Source organism: Parastagonospora nodorum, assembly GCF_000146915.1.
Source record: "Parastagonospora nodorum SN15 chromosome Unknown scaffold_38, whole genome shotgun sequence".
NCBI classification, from domain to species: Eukaryota; Fungi; Ascomycota; class Dothideomycetes; order Pleosporales; family Phaeosphaeriaceae; genus Parastagonospora; species Parastagonospora nodorum.
In genome coordinates this window covers 155,631-176,919 of record NW_001884586.1, presented here as the reverse complement: position 1 = coordinate 176,919, position 21,289 = coordinate 155,631, and the positions used below count along the sequence as shown (strand labels likewise).

The 21,289-nt window shown below is 52.0% G+C and overlaps 9 protein-coding genes across 9 annotated transcripts; 3 read left to right on the top strand and 6 right to left on the bottom strand.

The window, feature by feature from the left end:
- Positions 1 to 508: 508 nt before the first annotated feature.
- SNOG_15490 (hypothetical protein) lies at positions 509 to 2,932 on the bottom strand (the record flags this gene model as incomplete). The annotated part of the gene is made up of 1 exon (XM_001805584.1): positions 509 to 2,932. One exon carries the CDS (start codon positions 2,930 to 2,932, stop codon positions 509 to 511), a length of 2,424 nt encoding a protein of 807 aa, XP_001805636.1.
- A 365-nt stretch (positions 2,933 to 3,297) lies between these two features.
- On the bottom strand, positions 3,298 to 4,961 carry SNOG_15489 (hypothetical protein; the record flags this gene model as incomplete). The annotated part of the gene is made up of 3 exons (XM_001805583.1): positions 3,298 to 4,321; positions 4,372 to 4,811; positions 4,859 to 4,961. 3 exons carry the CDS (start codon positions 4,959 to 4,961, stop codon positions 3,515 to 3,517), a joined length of 1,350 nt encoding a protein of 449 aa, XP_001805635.1. The 3' UTR covers positions 3,298 to 3,514.
- Positions 4,962 to 5,272: 311 nt separating this feature from the next.
- SNOG_15488 (mannitol dehydrogenase) lies at positions 5,273 to 6,372 on the bottom strand. Its single transcript, XM_001805582.1, has 3 exons — positions 6,153 to 6,372; positions 5,484 to 6,094; positions 5,273 to 5,437 (listed from the first exon to the last, which is right to left on the bottom strand). The coding sequence occupies exons 1-3, from the start codon at positions 6,298 to 6,300 to the stop codon at positions 5,396 to 5,398; spliced, it is 801 nt and encodes a 266-aa protein (XP_001805634.1). The 5' UTR covers positions 6,301 to 6,372; the 3' UTR covers positions 5,273 to 5,395.
- Positions 6,373 to 7,890: 1,518 nt separating this feature from the next.
- SNOG_15487 (hypothetical protein) lies at positions 7,891 to 8,853 on the top strand (the record flags this gene model as incomplete). The annotated part of the gene is made up of 3 exons (XM_001805581.1): positions 7,891 to 7,976; positions 7,999 to 8,660; positions 8,696 to 8,853. 3 exons carry the CDS (start codon positions 7,891 to 7,893, stop codon positions 8,851 to 8,853), a joined length of 906 nt encoding a protein of 301 aa, XP_001805633.1.
- A 40-nt stretch (positions 8,854 to 8,893) lies between these two features.
- Positions 8,894 to 10,146, bottom strand: SNOG_15486 (hypothetical protein; the record flags this gene model as incomplete). The annotated part of the gene is made up of 2 exons (XM_001805580.1): positions 8,894 to 9,881; positions 10,068 to 10,146. 2 exons carry the CDS (start codon positions 10,144 to 10,146, stop codon positions 8,965 to 8,967), a joined length of 996 nt encoding a protein of 331 aa, XP_001805632.1. The 3' UTR covers positions 8,894 to 8,964.
- Positions 10,147 to 10,526: 380 nt separating this feature from the next.
- On the bottom strand, positions 10,527 to 10,760 carry SNOG_15485 (hypothetical protein; the record flags this gene model as incomplete). Its single annotated transcript, XM_001805579.1, has 2 exons — positions 10,527 to 10,613; positions 10,746 to 10,760. The coding sequence occupies 2 exons, from the start codon at positions 10,758 to 10,760 to the stop codon at positions 10,527 to 10,529; spliced, it is 102 nt and encodes a 33-aa protein (XP_001805631.1).
- Positions 10,761 to 11,193: 433 nt separating this feature from the next.
- SNOG_15484 (hypothetical protein) lies at positions 11,194 to 13,548 on the top strand (the record flags this gene model as incomplete). Its single annotated transcript, XM_001805578.1, has 1 exon — positions 11,194 to 13,548. One exon carries the CDS (start codon positions 11,194 to 11,196, stop codon positions 13,546 to 13,548), a length of 2,355 nt encoding a protein of 784 aa, XP_001805630.1.
- Positions 13,549 to 15,017: 1,469 nt separating this feature from the next.
- Positions 15,018 to 18,403, top strand: SNOG_15483 (hypothetical protein; the record flags this gene model as incomplete). Its single annotated transcript, XM_001805577.1, has 6 exons — positions 15,018 to 15,235; positions 15,399 to 15,681; positions 15,740 to 16,124; positions 16,647 to 16,774; positions 16,888 to 18,260; positions 18,292 to 18,403. 6 exons carry the CDS (start codon positions 15,018 to 15,020, stop codon positions 18,401 to 18,403), a joined length of 2,499 nt encoding a protein of 832 aa, XP_001805629.1.
- A 428-nt stretch (positions 18,404 to 18,831) lies between these two features.
- On the bottom strand, positions 18,832 to 20,811 carry SNOG_15481 (hypothetical protein; the record flags this gene model as incomplete). The annotated part of the gene is made up of 1 exon (XM_001805576.1): positions 18,832 to 20,811. The coding sequence occupies one exon, from the start codon at positions 20,809 to 20,811 to the stop codon at positions 18,832 to 18,834; it is 1,980 nt and encodes a 659-aa protein (XP_001805628.1).
- Between the last annotated feature and the right edge of the window lie 478 nt (positions 20,812 to 21,289).

Below are 21,289 nucleotides of genomic sequence, written 5' to 3'. Positions count from 1 at the left end.
AGGTAAGACAGCTGTGAAGTGGAATGGCTGAGCTTCAAGCAGGTTACCGCCAGTAGGCATAATGACTGCAGAGCCAAGACATAGCTTCAGTTATGGTCTTCACGGTTAGGATCGACGTACCGTAGTCCTCAATCAACATAAGACTATTTCAGCTCTCCCGTACGCTCAATCACCCATGCAATTTAGCTATGGACCTGCGATATCAGCCCCTGTCGACCTATTGATGGATGGCCTCGCCCCATTCCCTGTTTCCCCTACTCTGCTCCCCTACTCCCTGCTGCCTGGCTAGGCGTACCTCCGGAAACCAGAATTTTAGTGGCTTTCGTGGTGATCGAGCAAGAGACAAGGCTTCCCGTGCGCTCAGCCATATATAACCAGCGCGCTGGCGAATTAGTAGTCAGGCTGGTGCTATAGAACACCACAAGACAACCGACCATTGTCAGGAGAGTTGCACTACACTGTTTGAGAAATACTTTCCTACGAAGAATCCCTGTCTCTCCCCATTTTACTACACACTCATTTCAACAGTCCGCCTCGCGATATTCCGCCCATCAACTTCCACCCTCGCTCCATGCCCCTCATACTCCACGCGCACCTCCATATCCTCCCCAGGCCAAAGAGTAACGTAATTTTCACTCCACTTCACCGGCAACACATCCTGCCCTTCCCCATCTACCAAATTCATCCTAACAAACACTGCGGGCACATCGCTCTTGTTCACAAGCCTAACTTTCTTGCCGTCAAAGGTAACATTGAGATCCGCCTTAGCCATTTTGGCGAGCGCGGTGAAGTTCGAGTACGTGGTGACGGGCGTATGGTACCAAGTTGAGTTGTCCCAATCCATCTCGTCGAGTGTGGGCGCGAGCCAGTACGTGTTCGTGTCCAGGACGTTGTCTCCATTCTTGAGTTGCAGGCGTAGAAGGTTGACGTCTGTTGCGTTTGCCAGACTTCCGATCGTGGCAACCTTGACGGCGGCGTTTGGCTGCGCTTTTGCTTGAACACTTTTCTGATACAAAATGCGGCCGTAGAGATCGATGACTTCGACATCCACAGTGCTGTTGAGTGTGTTGCCAGAGGCGAGTTGACGATCAACAAGATACACCGCGCTCTCCTGATAGTCGTACAGAACATGCTTCCCCTTCCCCACCGCGCTCTTCATCCCAAAATACGCCCCCGCAGGCCGCATGTAGTAGTCAAACAGATTCCAATGCAAGCTCGGCCACGCATTATTCAACATCCAATAAATCGCGCCGGTCGCTGGTCGTTCCGAATCCCTATTCCACCTCGACAGATACGCCTCGAACTGTGCCCTGGTCGCTTCATAATCCATCATCTGTGCCTTGATCAAATAATCCGCCAAACACGTCGGCTCCCCATACCGCGCCCACAGCGCATCATTGTATATCTGGCGCGTGTAGAAACTCGACACGTTGGTGCTCATGTGGTATAACCCCTTATTCGGGTCTTTCCACAAATCCTCCATGTCCTCGGTAGATAGGAATTTCGTCAGGCTGTTGATCTCGGGTGTACCCACCCCAGCACCGAGTTCTGATCCAAACCCGCCCGCCGCACCAAGTCGCTGCTCGCCATCATACCAGTAATTCGGCGGCACCCAGTCGTACGGGCCGTCCATTTTCATGCCGCCGTTGCCCAGGGCATCAGGGGCGCCGCGCTGGGATGCCGATGCGAGGATAGGTGTATCCCAGTTCATGTCTCTGAGTGCATCAACATAGATTTGTGTAGCGCGGTCATCAGGCCAAAAGTCACTGCCGACCAAAAAGCCTAGGATGCTTGGGTGTGCTTGCATCATGCCCGCTTCATGGCGCATGGAAAGATTCGCAATGGTATAGTCTGCGTCCGACCATTTCTCCCCCGAGCCCTCGTCGTTGTAACTCCAGCCTTCCCATTTGTCGCAGCATTCCCAGCCGGAGAGGAGCATGAGGCCCATTTCATCTGCGAGTGCGTACAGACGCGGATGTTCTTGCTTGCCTTCGAGGCGGATTGTGTTGAGGCCCATGGCGAGGGTGGATTCGAATTGGGTGCGGAGTTTGGATTCGTCGAAGCGCAGGAATATGTCGGAGGTGTAGCCGGCACCGAGGACTTGGAAGGGCTGGGCGTTGATGAAGAAGGTGGTGTCGTTGTATATGGTGTTTAGGGTGGAGGTGACTGTGCGGATACCGAATTTGGTGGTTGTGGTATCGGAGGTTTGGTTTTCTCCTTGGATTGTTGCGTTGCACTGGACACTGTAAAGTGGTTGGTTTCCCCATTGCTTTGGCCACCAGCTTTGCGGGTTGGGCACCGTGGCGTTGACTTTGAGCTCTTCTTGCGCTCTGGGTTTGAGGTCAAATGCAATTTCTGGCTCACCAATCTTCTGACCATCGGGGTCGTACATGTAGCATTGCAGAGCGCCGATAGCAGATGCATTCTTCGCGAGATTCTTGACGTCCACATAAACCGTGATGTCGCCGCTGAGCATAGTCGTCACACGTGGTGTACTCAACCCGACCTGTCCCGATTTCTTCAACTCGACATCTCTCCAAATACCCGTTCCATTATCCGGCGGATACGGATTCCAGTCCACGAAGCCTAGTGCAAAGTCGCGGTTGTAGTCGGTTGGATACACTTTGATCAATAAGACGTTTGTTTTGTTAACGTGCAAGGTGTCAGTAACATCGTATTCCAAGCCACCGTATGCTCCAGCCTGAGTGTTCTTGTCTGCAACACGATTGCCATTCAGATAGATCTCAGCACGCGAGCTGATGCCGTTGGTTCGAAGGGTGTACCAGTAGTTACCCTCGATAGCAACTTCAGATTTGATTTCTGTGCGATAGTACCATGGGAGACGGAACTGGGCTGCATCTATATTCTGCAAGTTTGTCGAGTAGAAGAGATCGTTTTCTGTGTGGACACCGTTCGCGATGAGGGTGGCCATGAGTGTACCCTTTGAGGCCTTGAGATGGTGCCATGATGAAGTATCGATGCCAGGTAGTGATAACCTCGTGAGATCCCCCACGATGTCAGCAGATGAAGTGACGCGCCATGAATCAATGGGTTCAAAGGGGGCGGCTAGGGTCAAAGATACGGTGACAACAAGGGCCAGGATCCATCGCCCAACAGCGGTTCTTAACGGCTCCATCTCTCAACCTGAAGATCTCAGCAGGTCAGGAAGAACACATGGAGAGCAGATCGCCCTCCTTTAGCCCTTCGACGGAAGACATAATCTGACAGCTGCATCGTACCTGCATCCACCCTCATGGGACAATGCAGTGTAACCCTCCTGATGGAGATGATCCCGTGTTTGCAAAAGCGCCGTTGTAGGCATGATGCTGGCTGGCGGCGGGGATCATCATGCAAGGTCGATCAAATTGAATCTTACTCCGTATGCCAAGCACAGCTAAGACGGAACAAGCCGTCCGTGTTGCTGTTCACATGAAGTGAGATGAGCAGGTGACAAGCGTAACATCTATTACGTACCGAGCCACCACATCAGACCATCTTCATCACTCTCTTTTGCTTACAGCTTCCAGCCCCTCCTCCGTGCCATACCCATCTCTTGCCTGACTGCCAAGTCCGCAATGATCTCTTCACTCCCGCCTCCCACGACCATCATTCTGAGGTCCCTACTCATTTGCTCCACAATGGCTCCAGGCCCACCCTTCTGATATCCAGCGCCTCCAAAAATCTGCTGAGCTTCGCGGTTCGCCATCTCTGTAATGCGGCCCCCATGGACTTTGGCAAGCGCGATCTGCCCAGCTATTTCAGGATCCTGCCATCCAGCAGGAGATTGCTGAATGTGGTATGCAAGCTGCTCGAGCCATGCCCAGTGAGACTCGACGTATCTGCCAATAGTGGCGAGTTTGTGAGCTATGATTTGGTTGGAGAGGATAGGCTTGCCGAAGGTGTGGCGTTTGGATGCGTAGTCGAAGCTTTCACTGAGACAGGTACGGGCTTTACGGTTGCAACCAATGGACATGATGAAGCGCTCCTTGTTGAAGTTCGTCATGATAATCTTGAATCCCTCGTTCTCCTTGCCTAGTAGATTCTCGACAGGAACCGAAACGTTGTCGAGTTCGACGAATGATGCGCCGCCGGCTTTTTGCCCACTGTTCTCGATGCGACGCCATGTCAGGCCTGAGGAATTCGTTGGGATCACGATGACGGAAAGACCTCGGGCGCCAGAGTCGGGCGAGCCGGTGCGAACGGCGGTGGTCATGTGTGTTGCCCAAGGCATGCCCGTGATCCATTTCTTGTAACCATTGATGATATAAGACTTGCCGTCCGGGGATTTATTGGCGGTGGTGAGAATATTGGCTACGTCTGACTGATACCGAATTAGCTTCAGCTCTTAAATGTAAGTCAAGATATACGCACGCCGCCACTCGGCTCAGTGATGCCCAAACAGAAGCTGGTCTCCCAATCAAAGAGGCCTGGCAGCCACTTCTTCTTTTGCTCCTCGGTACCGTGGTGTATGATTGGCGGTGCGCCAATCACACTTGCGCCAGCCAGAGCTGTACCGACACCGCCCTCAATCCGGCTTCCTTCGTCGGTAGAAATGAGGAGATGGAAGATGTCCATTTCTCCAACCGGTATGCCGGCGGGGCCTGGTACGTCTTTTGGCCTATATGGCTCTGGAACATCGCCAAATGGGAAGCCTGTTTTGGCCCATTTCATGCGTTCTTCGACTGGTGCTTCACCGTTCGCTTCCCACTCCAGCATATACGGTTTGATGTTCTCGTCAATGTACGACCTTAGCGCATTGCGCAACTTCTTGTGGGATTCATTGTAGTATGGTGACGCGAGGGAGCTGTACCCTGGGAAAGTATTAGCAGCAGTCAAAGCGCATATCTGGTGTACATACACGAAGGTTCCGCCCAGGGGCCCAGATTGCCAAAGGTCTCCTTCTTTTGCGGTGCTTCTACAGAGGAAAGCGACACAACTGTCTTGGGTGCTGGAATCGCCATTGTGATACTTGGGAAGTTGGTGGAAGCATGGCTGCGTCGCGTCTCAAGTGTCTGGAGGTGATGGTGGAGAGCTAAGTCGAGATGCCGCGGTTCGGCGGGTGCGTGTTCGCGTCAGTGCGGGGCTGCTGCATGCGCGTTGCGGGAGCTCTTTCCGCAGCTATCACATTAGCCAAAAAGTTGCATCATCTTGAACATGATGCCGAGGACCTTGGATGATTCAGTAATAAGCTTTTTATTCTCCAAAGCTCAGTTCTAGCTTGTATTACAATTGGCGCACATGTAGCATGAATACATCACTGGAGGGTCGATGATCAAAGACGTTTGTTCATATCATAACGGTAATAGCTACAGGGAAGATAGAGTTGCTTCAGCATAACTCCCATGCTTGTTCGTAATGTATCGTTCGTCTGCGTCGTTCACACTGGGCGATGCGCTTATCGGACGGTGTAACCGCCGTCAATGAGGAGATCAGATCCCTGTGTCCGTTAGCTTTAACCCTAAAAGGCGCGTAGAAGAACTTACAGTGCAGTACGAAGATGCGTCAGAGGCGAAGTAGACGTAAGCGCCCTTGAGCTCAGTTGCCTTGGCATCACGACCCATGGGGATCATGGAGTGCCACAGCTTCTGGATGTCCTGGGGAACGAAGTCGGAAAGACCAGTGTCAATGTATCCGGGGGAGACGGAGTTGACACGGGCGAAGTCCCTCCACTCATTGGCAAGCGACTTGGCCAAGTGAATGCAGCCAGCCTTTGCAACGTTGTACGAGGCCTGCTCCTGGGGGAAGTTGGCAATGTGGCCAGACATGGAGGCAGTGATAACGAGGGAGCCAGTCTTGCGCTCGCGGAAGTGAAGACCAACGGCACGCGCGCAGTTGAAGGTTCCAGTGAGATCGGTCTCGATGACCTCGTTCCACTGCTCAACAGTAGCGTCGAGGATACCGTTGTCGGCCGTCTTGCCGGCGTTGGCAATGAAGACATCGACCTTGCCGAAGTCGGCTACGACGTCCTTGATGAGCTTCTCGCACGACGAGTAGTCGCCGACCTGGCACTTGTAGGCCTTGACCTTGACGCCGTACTTCTCGCTCATCTCCTTGGCATTCTTCTCAGCTCCGGATGAGCGCGAGTTGTAGGTGACTAGATAGTGTACATGTCAGCGTTGGGTCACAGAACTTTGCGCTGGAGCTGTACTGACTGGCAACATCAGCGCCGAACTCAGCGCATCCACGGGCAGCCTCGGTGCCAATACCGGTCTCGCCAGAGGCACCAGTGACAATGACGACCTTGCCCTTCAGGCTGAAGAGGTCCTTGAGCTCGGTGGACTGGGGAACTTGGATGGGCATTGTGACGGTTTGTGTTGGATTGAAAAGGGGATTGAGTTTGGGGTATAATAAAGTGCAATTGAGCTTGGGTTTAGAGTGTGAAGTGAATTGGGACGGAAACAGAGGGGCAGGAGGGGTTCAAGTAGTATTTGGCAGAAAATGGTGAGGCTTGACGTATCCTTCTGGTTAGTGAGGGGCGCTCGTGCTGGGTCTTCTGTTTATGTCTTGATACGTCATGCATCTAGACATGATAGGCCGATCGCGAAGAATTGCGGGCTGATAAAATAGTCTCCGCTGTTATCCTAGCCCAACAACGGGGGCTTTAGTGGATTCTGGTATGGCCGGCGAGCTTGTGACGTTGACAGCCCACTATGGTGTCGCGGGGCTCTGTTCGCCGATGCGACGCGTGAACGCATCCTTTTCCCTGCCTTTCTTCTTCTCCTACACCTCCACGCGTTATTTTCCACGCTGAAAAGCAATATGAATCCGACTTTGCTGCAATGATGCATAAAACGCCACGCAACATTCATACCTCCCAGTTCTATACGCGCCGAGCTTAGACGCTGTTCCCGCGGCACATGCCATCGTATGCGCCATGCATTGTCAGCGATTACCTTGGTGACAAACACATCTCAGAAGAGCTATGCTGGCAACCGCGAATGTGGCTTCCGCATAGCCCCGCAGTGCCGGGATGCATACACCAGTTGCAACCGCTTCGACGCTTTGTGAGGCCTGACCAACGACTGACTAAATGGTTCTTGGTGGCTTAGACTGTATTGTCGGGACCGGGAAGGCTTGTTACGAGGTATGAGAGGCATTATCCAGTGCTCTTCCCTGCGGAGTATGGCAACCGGCTGCGGTGCTGGCTCTTCGTCGCTTCAGTTGTCGCACGCAGTCGTGGTGGAGCTTTGGTACTAGGAAGCAATGGCAATAGCCCCGAGAATTCCAGCGCAATCCTGGAGATGGAGGAGCTACCCCGCGGCGCACTTCAGCTCGTGGGTTCCGCTGCACTGTCTGCGTATTTGGGGAGTAAGGTGCTCACATAATGGAGCTTCGCGGCGGAGATGGTGAATCAAACCGTCTGCACGACGCCGGCAGCTTCGGATGTCTAGACTGGCTTCCTCGGTGGGCTACGCTTGCGGCTCTCGGGCGTTTTCGTGGAACAGAATCCAGATGCACCTCTTTTGCATGCGGGTAGGCTAGCAGCTCGCTGCCCGGAGAAGCGCCAAGGAATTTCGTTCCTCCGCGTGAACACGTGATGGGGCAGGACCTACCCCAATGCGACTTTTCATGTGGATGCATTCCTGACACTCTATATCGCGCTCAGGTCCCCTGCATCCTCCAATACCACGGCCGTAGCTCGAATGTATATGTTAAACTAGTCGGTTTCGCCAAGATGCAAACAAGATGGAAGGAGCTGCGCACACATGCAGATGCGGCCGTCTGATTCGTGCATAGCGCAGGGCAACTTAGCCTCATGGACTCTCACCACCTTTGCTGCTCCTCCCAGTCCTACGTGCCCCTAGATTGCGACACGGAAACAGAGCCTCATCAAGCTCCAGTTGATCTATCTTACAATCTACACTCCAAGAGCCTCTAGAACACGTGGCAATGGTGCAGCACGGCCTTCTACCAAAACCTCTGCCATCGGACCTCCTCACCGTCGGCCAGCTCCTCACACATCCCCTGCACCCGGAGCGTGATTGCTTCTACTCGCAGGCCGCACACGAAGAAGTCGACGATCTCAACGACTACCACATCCAATCTTCGCTACAAGGATGTCTTCTCCGTCGACAGCGAAGGACGATTCATCACAAACTATGGAGCCAAGTTCGATCTGGGAAGGATATTCAGACAGCCAAACCTTTTGACGGTCAGGGCTGAGCAGATGATCCAGCGCACGAGTCAATCCAAGGCACAAGCCTTCCAAGCGGTCTGCAACGACCCTGAAGCGCGGACGTGGATATCGGAGCAGGTCAAGGCGGGCAAGCCACTCTACGTTGTGCTAGGCATTACCGAGCTCAAGAACGCCTCCTTCAAGCGCGCAAAGCTTCACGACGCAGGCGCATCGAACCGTCTCAACGAAACGCCCCTCGAGAACGACGCAAAGGTGCCCAAGTCCATTCGCGCTCGGGCAGATGCAAGCTTGGGAGGCATTGGCTCTGCACCCACCATATCAGGCGTCTTCGGCATGGACGTCCGACATGTACAAGCGAGGATTACCACACCGGCAGAGCCCCACAGGCTAGAGGATATAGGATACCACTGGTACTACTACGACGTCCCCGGCAGCTCCAGCAAGGAGCAGCTCATCGTGGGCTTGGGAGAGCAGCTCAAGGGCCAACGAGCTTCGTCTGATGCTCGACTTGAGCGAGGAAGATGTCCAGGGCAACCTTGACGCTATCAGCAAGCTCAGCCTGGATGCTGCGAGTGCTGCTGCGAGCCCAATGTTGCGACCCAGCTCGCCAGCACTACGCGGGCGCTCGCCTTCTCCACACCCAGGAATGCTGCGCGCATAGTAAGCCAGACTTCAACTTGGCTGATGAGATTTACGACATCCACGAGACTGCATGAATAGCGTTGGAAGCGAGTTTTTGTTTAGCACAATAGACATGAAAGCGTTTGGCAACGACACCTTTGCAGCCTTGTGTCCTTTTCGGTGTGCGCAATCATCATTCCTATCTTTTAAGCCTTTGTATCCTCTTTTGACGCAGTTCCCACTACCATGACGATCTCTTTTTCCTCAACAACAACAGTCTCTCCAAACTCGTCTTTCCTCTTCGCCTTGCCCATACTCCCAATCGTTCCAACCTCGATATCCGGCTTTGACGCCTTCCTCTCCGATTTGCAACTTCCCCCACTTCCATAAGCTTCTTCCTCCTTCAAGAACCCGAAAGCCACCAATTTGTTCCTAACATGTGTCTCGTTCTCCTCCTCGTAGAAGAACCCTGCTAATCTGAAAAGCCCGCGATGCACAACACTCCGCAGCGTCGGAATCGTCGCCGCAATCAGCGCAACCAACAATTCCAGATTAGCCCACAGCGTCGGCATGACATTGCCCCTGAAGAAGTCGTTCCCAGAGGAGTAGAAAGTGCTCAGCCCCACCGTCCGCACAATCGCAAACGTCGACGCAAACATCCCCAGGCCCATGAGTATGCTGAGAAACACCTTCTCACTCTTCGGCCGCGTCAACTTCCGGATAATGAACGCTCCTGGCGCCAACGAGAATATGACATCCGTGACCACGTGGATCGTGCTATACGCGATGATGTTCGCATTGATGACCTCCTTTGGAAAGCACTGCACCCCTTCTGGGCTGAACGCGAGCTCCGGCTGCCAATACACGCTGTACGGCCGGCACTGCAAGAATGGAAACAGGGTCTGCGTGATGACGGTTACGATCAACAGGCCCGCGATGCCGTAGAAGAAAATGTTCCAGCGGAATGAGGATTTCAGGCGCAGCAGCAGGAAGGTGACGGACAGCTTGACGAGCGCAATGGCCCAGTACCACACGACCTGGTGCACGAAGATCAGGAAGAGCGTGGTAGATCGGTCTTCGGAGGAGACGAATGCGGTGCGCCGCCCGAAGCCGTGGTGTACGGCTATGCATTGGATTGCGTAGAGGATTGTGGCGAGCAACTATCTTCAAGTTAGTATAATGGAGGTGAGGGGATGGGGTGAATATACAGTTCCGCTCAACACAGCCCAGTCATCTGCGCGCAGGTGATACCGCCTTGACCAGAATCTCGCACACAGAAGCAGTATGCATAGAGCGAGTAACGTCCCACCCAGGCCGAGTAGGAGAGGCGCTTGTGTGTCGTTGACAGGTGGTTCGAGAAGCTGTCTCTTTTCCATTCCAATCGACATTGCAAAATCGTCGAAAAGCAATCATTCGTTAGGTTGTTTGACTTTGCAAGGCTGCCAGCACGCATCTTAATGCCCTCCTCAGGAACCACATTTGTTATCCTCGAGCAATGCGTTCATGCGCGCTCACACGTTCTGTCCATCGAGTTCGGGACTTGCAAATACTTGTTTTGATGATCGACAGCTTGCTACATGTGCTGATTGGATGATCGACGTCGTCTCTTCCTCGTTGATTGGATGGGCGGTTTATGCCTTCCAAATTCTCCGCTGCCAGAAGTGTCAGGCGTGTTTCGAGCGAAACGGATGCGGACGGGAGGGGAAGAGTGCTGCCGGCTCATCAGATCATGTCTGTATCTTTAGAATTTGGCGAAAGTAGTGAGGTATTATTGTGAGGTATTCGGTCGTTTGGGGTATTTGGGATTGGAGGTTGCATGTGTGGTTGGGACGTCATTCATGGAAGCTGTTCGAGGCTGGATTTGGTTTAGCGCGGTTCTTGGGATCGTTCGGAGGTCACTTCCTCATGGTGTTGATGATGCTCTTTCGTTCATGTCGCACTGCATTGGCTAATTTTATTGCTCAGCATAGCTAGGTTCTTTACCCACCGCTTCGTTGGTCATGATGACTACCTATGCGCATGCAGGATGCCGCAGTACAACGTCGCCTGTCTGACACAGTCAACATGCGAGTGAGTGAGATGGCTTGGGGCGTGGGGGAGCGGGAAATTGCCATGGTGAAGATTTGCTGTCGCTACTTCTTTCGAAAAGGTCTGGGTGGAAGCAACAAACAATTGTTCTATCTTCCATCTGGGCCAACGGCTCTCGTGTTCCAAAGACATTGTTCCAACCACATTCTTCCAATACTCCAGTTGCAGTCAAATACGTCAGCCTAGGTAATCGAAAGCGCATCGTCAATTGAGCACAAGTCGGTGTACAGCTTTCTCACTTTGCCTAACATGCCTGGTCTCCCAAAGAATCTTCTGAGTTCATATCAGAGATACAAGAACCACATGTAAGAAAGCCGTAGTCGTCGAAGCTACCTGGGTACAACTCAATGCTAAAGGTGACAAGGGATCAAATTGCACAATGGCTGGCATCCACGGCAAAGAAGCATGGATATGTCGCAAGTAAGGGGATAGGTGCAATAAAGGCCCCCAATCCCTACGTTGGACCTCAAACTTATACGGTGGCTCTCAAAGAGTGGTTGATACTTGGTGAATTCGTCGCCAAACAAGCTCCACCTATCATTGTACCAGCCAAGCTTGCAGATATCATCGAAGTTAGCATTAGGATTCGACAAACTTATAAAGAAAACATACCCGAAGACCCGGGCGACTCTGGAGAGGAGCGCATGGCCCAAAGTCAGAACACCCTCTTCCTCAATATGCTGAGAAAGTTGCGCCATATCCTCGAACCACTGCTACCAACGGAGCGCAACACGCCTGAGATATCAGCGGAGGTATTCAATCTTTTCGAGCAACTTGACTTAGAAGAGCCTTCCGAAGCCCTCGAACAGGCCCCAGACATCATACCAAGTCATGCTGCAAGTTCTGGGCCTATCTACATGGCTGAGCGACCTACAGACTTTGAGGAGAGTTCATTTGCCCTCCTCCTGCTTCTGCATGACCTCCACAAGCTTCGCGCGGAAGTCTCGACGGCCTGGTCTCGGTATAAAATGTGTGCTGAAGACCTTGTTGCAGCAGCTATCACTACCAACACCGCCGTAGATCTGGCTCGGTCAATGGCAGACGACATGAAAAGCATATTCTCAAAGCACGGTGGAGAAATTTGCATGCTGGAATTATGGTACAACGCCGAATGCAGTGCAGCTGGAACTTCGGAATCACACAGAGATCAGCCTGGGGACGAAATGAACGTGAAGGTATTCAACATCGCGAACATAATTTTCTGGTCAGCTCATCAACTACTCACTGCCTTTTGTAACGACCTGAGGCGTAATCCTTTCCCGGACATGAGGCGAGGCACCCAAGAATACGTCCCACAATCTGATCGCAACAGTAAAAGCCTCCGTGAATTGTTTGCGGAAGACAAGGAAATTCTCCTCGAGATGCTTCCAGAGTTCTTCTACTATTGCCACACTACGAAAGCAGATGCTTCTCGACCTCCAGTGGAAGACGAGTTGAGTCGTGGCCTTCGCACAATGTTCGAGACGAAAGAGGTCACACTCCCACTCGCATTCGCTGCAACCCTCTTTCTTGACATTCAGCACATACTTGACGACAGAGTTGATGAAGGCTTCAGGCGGATGAGTGATGCAACTCATTTTGTGCAGGCCAACATCGAGGAAGAACTCAAATTCCACGAAGGCATCGAGCTAGCAACATGGCCGAAAGAGAATGACATGGCAGTCCAGCAATTCGTTGACACCTTGCAATTTTGGTGCCACGAAGATCAGCAACTGAGTACCGCAATACGCATGAAACAACACGACACCACCGGGCCGTTTTTCCTGTATCGGAGACATCCATGGATGTGCGGTGTTTGGAAGTACTATGCTCAGATGCGCTTCCATGAGATCAGCATCGTCTTAGTCAATGCCTGGGACTCGATCATGTCGTGTGCGCATCTCTACAATGCGATGAGAAGAGGCACGCCGCGGGAAGCAATGTGGAAGGATTTCGAGGTCATGGCCGCGCCACAGGATGCGAAGACCTTCTTCCTCGGCGATGCACCAGAATCTGCAGACGACTGCTTGGAGCGATATGAACTTGCCATGGGCGCATCTGCTTTTAATCTTCCCAAATCGACGCGTAAGAAGAAGGGCCTCATCCATTCCAAAGGGGGACTCAAGGGACTGAGAGAACTTGGTCTAGTCCATCAGGCCTTCAAAGGTCGTTACTGTGATGGTCAAGGACAGACGGACCTGCGTGCAGATGACGTGCAGAAGATTCTGGACCATGCGACGTGGGAATTCAAGTTGAACGAGCAAGGCCATGTTGAAGATATCAACAAAGATACAACAAAGACGACCACCAACTTGCCTGTTACCAAAGTTCTCAAAATCATCCACTACGTTATCCAAGCAGAGGTGAGCGAGATTCTCTTCGACTACCTTCGTTTACACCGGCAGTGCTGGCGTTTGCTGCGCTTTGTCAAGGACAATTGCCGCCAAGATCTCATCAAACTGTTTGGCTCTGACTACATTACCAAGGAGAGTGAGCTTCCTTTCGTCGTGGGTTACGTGTTGATGTCGGCGGCATCGACGCAGGAGGCTGGCAGTCTACTGAAGGCAAGGCTGCCGGGTGTTTTGCCCACGAACAAGGTCTTGGAAGACGCCATTGAGGTTGTTGTGGACATGATTCGGGAAGGCGCTGGAGCGCTGATTGTAGATCATGTTTTGCTCAAGGGGCTTGGGGTGCATATCGACATCGAGTACCCTGAGGAGTGAAAAGGTGGAAGGATAGAGGTAGGATCTCATTCATACCGTTGGCCTTTTGGAAAATGGATGGCACGAGAGTACGGCAGTGTGTTCAGGTGGAATATTTGGGTCTGTCATCATGCGACGGAAGCTAGATTGAGTCCTCGAGACGATTTCAGCGAAACCATCTGTACGTTTCATCAAATATGGATCGAGACAGTATAGCCACCTGTTAGTAGTGTCAACTCGCTTCATAGACCGTGTGACATAATGCAATGCATCTGACATTTTTAATGTTGCCAACAAGACCAGGTTTCGAGTGACTTCATATGTATCCAGTCGCGTTTGGCCATTGGCGTCTCGTAACCATCGGAAATTTATGCCTTGTTATATGAACACGAACAAGTCTGCAGTCTCAAGATCTTCTGTCGCGACAACAATTGATTGTCTTAGTTGAATGCAGTTGGTGTTCCGCGGAGCTTTGTTCTGGTTCGCCTGGTTTGGCCGGTCGATCAAATTTGTATGGGATGCAACGGGCCTCGTCAACGACGTGTCCGGTCAAAGTCGAGGCAGAGTCGTGAAATTAGCATTAGCACTGGCAGAATTCAAGTGTTCGACGTTTCTTGGAGGGGCTTGGAGATGTCGGTAGACGCCGGGCGTGTTCTGCGCCTTCACCCTCTACACGCAGTGAAAGCATTGCGAGACGGCTCGTAGACTGCACGCAATACATGAGGTGCATGATCTCCGGAGTAACTTCCGGTTCTCGTGGAGATGGAACGCAGACAACAGCCGTAACAGGAAGGCAAGCCATGTTGGAGGTGGAGTGTCTCTGGATGATCGACGCTAGCAAGCGAGAAGGAATTCGAAGATCCTTTTCTTCGCCTTTCTCTACATAGCACTATAACGCATCATACCCTCGTGGTCAATCCCATATTATGGTGGAGTATGTAGGATCTACAGCCCAATTCGGACAACACACGTTCTCTTCGTTACACGGGTTTCTTGCCGTAGTATCGACTTCTTGCAGAGCCAGTTACCGAATTCCCAAGGTCACTAATCGGTCCTTTGCAAATCACCCATTCCATGAGAACTCGGGAAGGGTCTTTACAAAAGATATAGCCTGTCTAGCACGGCGCGCCCCGGAGGATCCCAACACACCGGGCATGCGTCACCGGGGCTTTGAGCGCCTCTTTTCGCACCACAAGCCGTTGAAACACGAATGAATATGACCTTGATCATCTGAGCCGCTTCCGCGACTGGATGAGTGTAATGAATGGTGACGCACATGAGCCAATAGCCGATTGAATGGGTTTCGCTGCAGGGGTTTGACTATGGAGTGGCTTGGTTGCGAGCACGCGAGTATCTGGGTATATCAGTAGGTGTAGATCGGTCCCCTATACAAGGCTTAAGGTTGCAGGAATCCCTCGTAAAACCCTCTTCCCCGGATATCTTTCACTTCTCATCGGCCCGTATACACAGTGCATGCTCTTCTCGTCAAGATGTCTGCTTCGATTCAAGACTTTCAGATCGCAGCTCTTGCTGCGGGGTTTACAATTGGCTTTGGGATCTTGACGGTATGGGAGGCCATCAAGCAGACTCGGCGGAATCGAAATCCTTTGAAGTCCGTGTATATTTACATGATCTGGGGTGAGGTGGCAGCGAATCTAGGCATTGCGATCATTGCCTGGCTGTTTTTGAACGACAAGTTGGGTCCTAGGTGAGTACTGCTCCATGTCCTGGTACTATACGTTCTGACGACGTCTTAGCTTACCGGTACTCTTCTTCATTCTATTTTTCTGGGTTTTTGAAATCCAGCTCTTAATGCAGATAATAATTAACCGCATCGCCTTAATTGCCGAGCACCGAAGTACCGTCACCAGACTGAAGTGGGGAACTGTGGCTGTCATCACGATCATCAATATCGCAGTCTTTATCATTTGGCTCCCGGCGCATACTGTTCCGCCAGTCTCGGAGACGTTTGTCAAGATCAACGACGTTTGGGACAAGGTCTCAAAAGTGCTCATTCTCATTGTCGATGCTGGGCTGAACTGGTATTTCCTCCAGACGGTCAAACAGAGGCTCGTGGAGGGGAATGGCTTGACAAAGTATCAGCCGCTTGTCAGCTTCAATGCAAAGCTCATGGTTCTCTCCATTGCTATGGATGTAAGTCACTGACATTGTCCGATCGTTCGCTATCTTTGTATTAATCTTGCATGTTTAGGCAATCCTGGTTGGCTTCATGTTCCTCAAGAATCAAGTCGTATACATCCAAATCCACCCAGTCGTCTATATCGTCAAACTCAACATCGAAATGTCCATGGCCTCGCTCATAGTTCGTCTCGCGCAAGGAAAACCCCAGAATGACATGTATCCCGAGGAGAAACTCCAAAGCTCATCGAATAAGGCTCCGCGCTCGCAGTCGCATCTACACTCTGGAAAACACGGACCACAACATGCACAGGTCCAATCGTTTCAGATACCGAAACGAGGATTGAGGGATGCACTGGACGATGATGATAGTGTGGGCAGTATCAGTATGCGTGGCATCCACTGTCAGACTGATTACAATGTAACGGTCGAGCAGACACAGTCTCTCGAGGATGTAAGTAATTCCAGGACCTCTTGGATTCAGGAACCACCGCGTTCGACTTCCGTTGATGATGCGCTACTGTGGAGGCGTAGTGCATAGGTGCATGCTTACCATGTATGATGTCGATCGCTAGCACTGTATTTGTCATACGACTAGTTATTTTCCAGCTACTCTATTGTCCATATTTGATGATTATTCAAGGAGATATATTCACTTTCGCAGAATTGATGGTCATGGCCTCACACTTAACTGACCAATGGTGTCATCGCGCTAGCGAAACTCCTTTCGCCTCTTTGTGGCGCGCCGTCTCTCAAACGCGCCCTCTGCGCACCCATCTCATTCTTGGTCGTTATCGCCTGCTGCGTACTTCTGGACGTGGCATCTAAACGTGCCTTATTCGATTGTCTCCAGGTCGTGCTTCAAAGAGGCTGTCAAGCCCACAGTATCATCTCGCCAAATCGTTTACGCGACCAGATCCGCAACAGTACTAGCGTCATAAGCAATCCTTCACAATCAGACAATTGCACTCCGTCCGCAGCCGACATAAAGCTTTTCAGACAAACTGCGACCTGGCGCAGGCTCAGGCCAGGAATACTCTTCATGCGCGGTCAGTTTGACCTGGCTCCACAGACTGTTACATGTACTTACTTTCGCGCGAAGCCTTTAGTGAGACATCTCCGAGCAGTATAAGACAGCGTGGGAGAAAGCGGCCAAAAGTTCATGAACGGCCTGTCAGTTCTGTGCCTGAAAAGCCAGTACCTGTCACTGCAGTTCCACAGCCAACCGAAACGGGTGCGATGGATAACATTTCGCCAGCAGCTATGTCTTTTGAGGCCAAGATTGCGCTTGCGCTACAGGGCTCTAATTGGCAGGCCCTTCAGCATCAGACTAGCAGCACTGAAACCAATAATGCTTCTACAATACCACAAGCAGAGGCCCTGGCGGAGGAAAGTGTTGCTGCGGAGCCAATAGCTGGGGTGGCTGGTATTCCTAGTATCCTACCCGACATGACGGCGAAGCAAAAGAAAAAGAAGGAGCGCTTTGATCAAAAGATCGCAAGAGATACGGGTGATGTACTTCAGCTCATTGAAGCAGACACCATAGCGCCTGTGGCTGAGGGTGTCACATGGGACCAAGATCCAGAGCTGGTCTGCTCATACAACTGGCAAGACTCGACAGATCAAAACACCATATTTGTTCCAGGCGCCCCAGGCAAATGGGCACCACGCACGATACCCCATACCCTCGATCCGGACACCGGGTTTCAGTACTCCGATTACAATTACGTACGCCAGCCTCGAACACCTTATGGGCCAATGTTCGCCGCCATGTCTACCATGAACCCCAACTATAATTTTATGTCCACGGACGTTATCTGCGATCGCAACAATCTGCGTGTTCTGCTAGAATTCGTCCAAGGCAAAGCGAATGGTCCGTTTAGACTTGACCTTTACACCATTTTCGACACGCTTGTCATCGTGCGGAACGAATCGAGGTGGTGGAGACATCACAACGCAGAGGGTTATGGGAGTAATTTCGAAAAGTTTTTCACCACACCCGCAGAGGGCATGGAAGATGCCACGAGTCACTACCGTGCTATCCGTTACCCACTGGGCCCGTTGAACGTAGTGTGCAGATTTGAGGCAGATGCGTACGACGACGGTGCTGCTTCTGACTTCCTGACCGAGTCGGAGAGGGAGGCGGTGGTCAGTGGAGGTGTCGCACAGCGGCCAACCTTCAGGTACAATTTGCCCATTCGCGTCTTGCAGAAGGGGCATATCGTACCTACAGCGCAGATGGTTGAGCTCAAGACGCAGCGAGCTCGGGACGAGTTCACGCCTGTGACCTGTCAAGACCAGCTTTGGTTTGGCCGCACCTCACTACTGTATACAGGTTCATATGTACCGGACACTGGCGTCGTCAACAGGATCCGAAACGAAGACGCAACGAAACGAATCAAGGCGTGGGAGAATAATAACCAGGAGAGTCTTCGCAAATTGGCAGCCTTACTTCAAATGTTGACGGCTGCCATGAAGAGACACAAACGCCCGAATCGTGCAGTCGTGTTGGTTAGGGAAGGCAAGGCTGGCCCATTGACGCTGAGAAGCATGGAGTCGACGAATCAGGCGATAGGAAGGGATGCATTTCAGAGGTATTGGAGACGCGATCCTGCACCACAGCAGTTCGGCCAGCGAGGTGGAGGAGGGTATACACCTGGTGGGCGAGGACAACATACGCCTGGACAAGGCTACCGAGGTCAGCATGGACATGCACAACGTGGGCAATATCATTTGACGCCATCGCAAGTCGGTCAGAGCTATCAGAACTCGGCGCCACGTGGACGAGGATATGGGAATGGTATGCGGGGTGGGGGTCAACACCACAACGCATATACTCCTAATCGTGGTGGCCGAAGTGGGCACGGGCGTGGAGGGAATAATGAGCAGGCGTTCAGAAATCACGGCACGGATCAGGACATGCAAGCAAACTCCTAGCTTGGTGCCTAGGTTTAGCTCGCCGATACCCACTTCCTTCTTTAAGAAGCTTGTATGATCAATATACAACTGACAAATGGTCCTCAAACGTCCAGATCTTAATCAACAAAAGCGGACGCTACCGCGATCGGCCGATAACGTGTCTTGTGGCACATTCTAAATCTGAGCAAGAAGTCATGGTTGTCAGTAGAAAATGCGTTGGGTGTAAAATTATCACGCCCGCTAACACTACACGATCACAAGACTGACTAGAACAACAACCCCACCAGCCAACACGGCTGACAATGTCGGCCTCAATCCAGCGCCAGCATCTTCCTTGTCACCTCCATTTGTGTTGCCATCACCCGTTGGGTTGCCTTCGCCTCTCCCAGTCTGTTGTTCTCTACTCGTCACACTTCCGGTGACACATTGACCCTCATCCAAACCACCATTGTTGCCAAACGCCACCGCTGCAGTCTTCTCCCACAGTTGCGTCACATTGAGATACATCTGAGGCTCGTACCAGATCCGACAGCTCGCAGTGTCATTCAAGAACTGCGTTGGGATGCCATCTTTCTCCAGTCCAGCGCGGATGTTATCCTGGAAGTTGATGCCCGCAGACTGCGCTGCGATACCGAATGCGGTCGGCAGGAACTCGGCCCAATCAGCTACTTCCTGTGTGCTCTGGGCGTAGTTTATCATGACTACTCTGGAGAAGTCTTGGAGTTGAAACGCATCAATGACAAGTGTGCCTTTTGTTCCTCCGACGGCAGCCATAGGACCGAGCTGTGGGCGACCACCAACAGCAATAGTGCGGACACCGGATTGCTGTACCATGAGTTCGAGGAAGATGGAGCATGTGCTGGCGCAGATGCCATCGGTTAGGATGACGATGTCCTCAGCGCGGAAGGGATCGTCCTTGAAATTGGCCCTACTGCCATAACCAGTTACAACTATGCCTTGCGTGTCGGACGTCTGCAGAGGATCTGAAAGGTTGTACTTCAGCAGCGTGGTGAAGTTGTCGTCGTTGAACCTGTTTGGAGGGTACAAGGCGTTCCAGTCGGGCACATCTTCAAGCTCCGAATTTAGCCATGCATCGTTGCTGAAGGGCGAAATGAACAAGCCAGCGTTAACCGAGCTGATCGTGAGAAGTGATGATATCCTATTCCCGAATAACTCACTGGCTCGATGCCCTCGCCATCGAGACTGAGTCTGGGGCTTTTGAGATGGGAAAAATTGAAGGTACATGTCGTATCCAGACATGACCCTTCCTCCGCCATTCGTTCGTGTATCTATAATGACCTTGGCTTTGCGCGACTTCGCCTCGGATATGAAGTCCTCAACCACACGCTGGAAATCTTTGGGATTGCCTTCTTCGTCGGAAATGTAATCCTGTACGGCCAACACGCCGACCTGGCCTTGTGCAGTGTTGATAAAGTAGCCCGCAATCATGACATCTGATCTCTTCGATGAGACGGATGGATCTGGATAGGACAATGGAAGCGTGCTCCGAGAAACTGCATCCGCACCCAGTAGGTCGGACTCGCGTGGGTTTTCGAGATGGTATGGTACAGTGTTCACGTCGCGCTTACTCAACTCCTGCGATTCCACTGACACGAAGTTCTCATAGAACGCGGTGCCATTGGAGACGTTCCTCCATGTCTCAGGATCCGTCACAACCGCCAAGTTCGTATAGTTCCTCGTAGTTCCGTTCTCATACGTTATGCTCGTGCTAGGTCCCGGATAGAATCGGGGGTTGATAAACGACCCAAAGCTGTCAGCCGGCTGCAGGAAGAACTGGTTGTTGTATTGCGTGTCCGGATCGTGATATGCGTTTGTCTTCGTTGCTTCCACCAGAAATTGGCCAATCTCTTGGTCGTTGATTCGAGTCACCGAAGACGGCTGGAATTTTGGGTTGGTCCTGTTGAAGTCGCCGAGTGCCCAAACCTTTGGTATCTCTTTTCCATCTTGTGATGCGGAAACAAGTGCAATCTGGCCGCTTCTCCGCCATCGGAAGGCGCCTGCGTATGCCATCCCGTTGAAAGCTAGATGGCCATCGTGGGCTTTGGCCAGCAGGCTCGCAATATCGGCTTCAAAGTCGTACTCATTTTGGTAGCTCTTCACTTTGTTGCCAATGTCGTCCAGACCGGCCAGCAAGTCTACTTTCTCATGCGGCCACCCCTTAGGCGGGTTCTTGAGGTACGATATAGTTGACTGGAATTGTATCATTTTCTTTAACGCCTCGATAGTTTTTGAGGCGTCCGTTTGAGATATCGGTACTGATTTGAGACAAGCCATCGCCAACTCTGCCGGTACACCTGGTGTGGACGCATCCGAGTCGGCGATAGAACTTGACACTTGAGCACATTCTCGATCGGTCTGGATAGGTCCGGATATCGTTTGTGTGAGCGTTGGCTCGACATTTCCAATCGATGATAGACTTTGAGCCGCAGCCGCAGCCAGTAGGGGCGGCACTGCCTGGAAGAACCTCATGTTGGTGCTTTTAGTATCAAGGGCTTCTGGGACGGCTATGGAGTTTTGTCCAGGTATGAGCCGATAGCGATCTGAAGAGGCTTGATGAAAGACTGAATCCGTCGCAATGCAGTACTCGTCGTGCACGCCAAAAGTGGTCGTCTCAGCTTCGACTCCAAGCTGTTATGAGTATTTTCCGTCTCTTTTGACCGCCCTGAGCTTAGGATTCATGCGC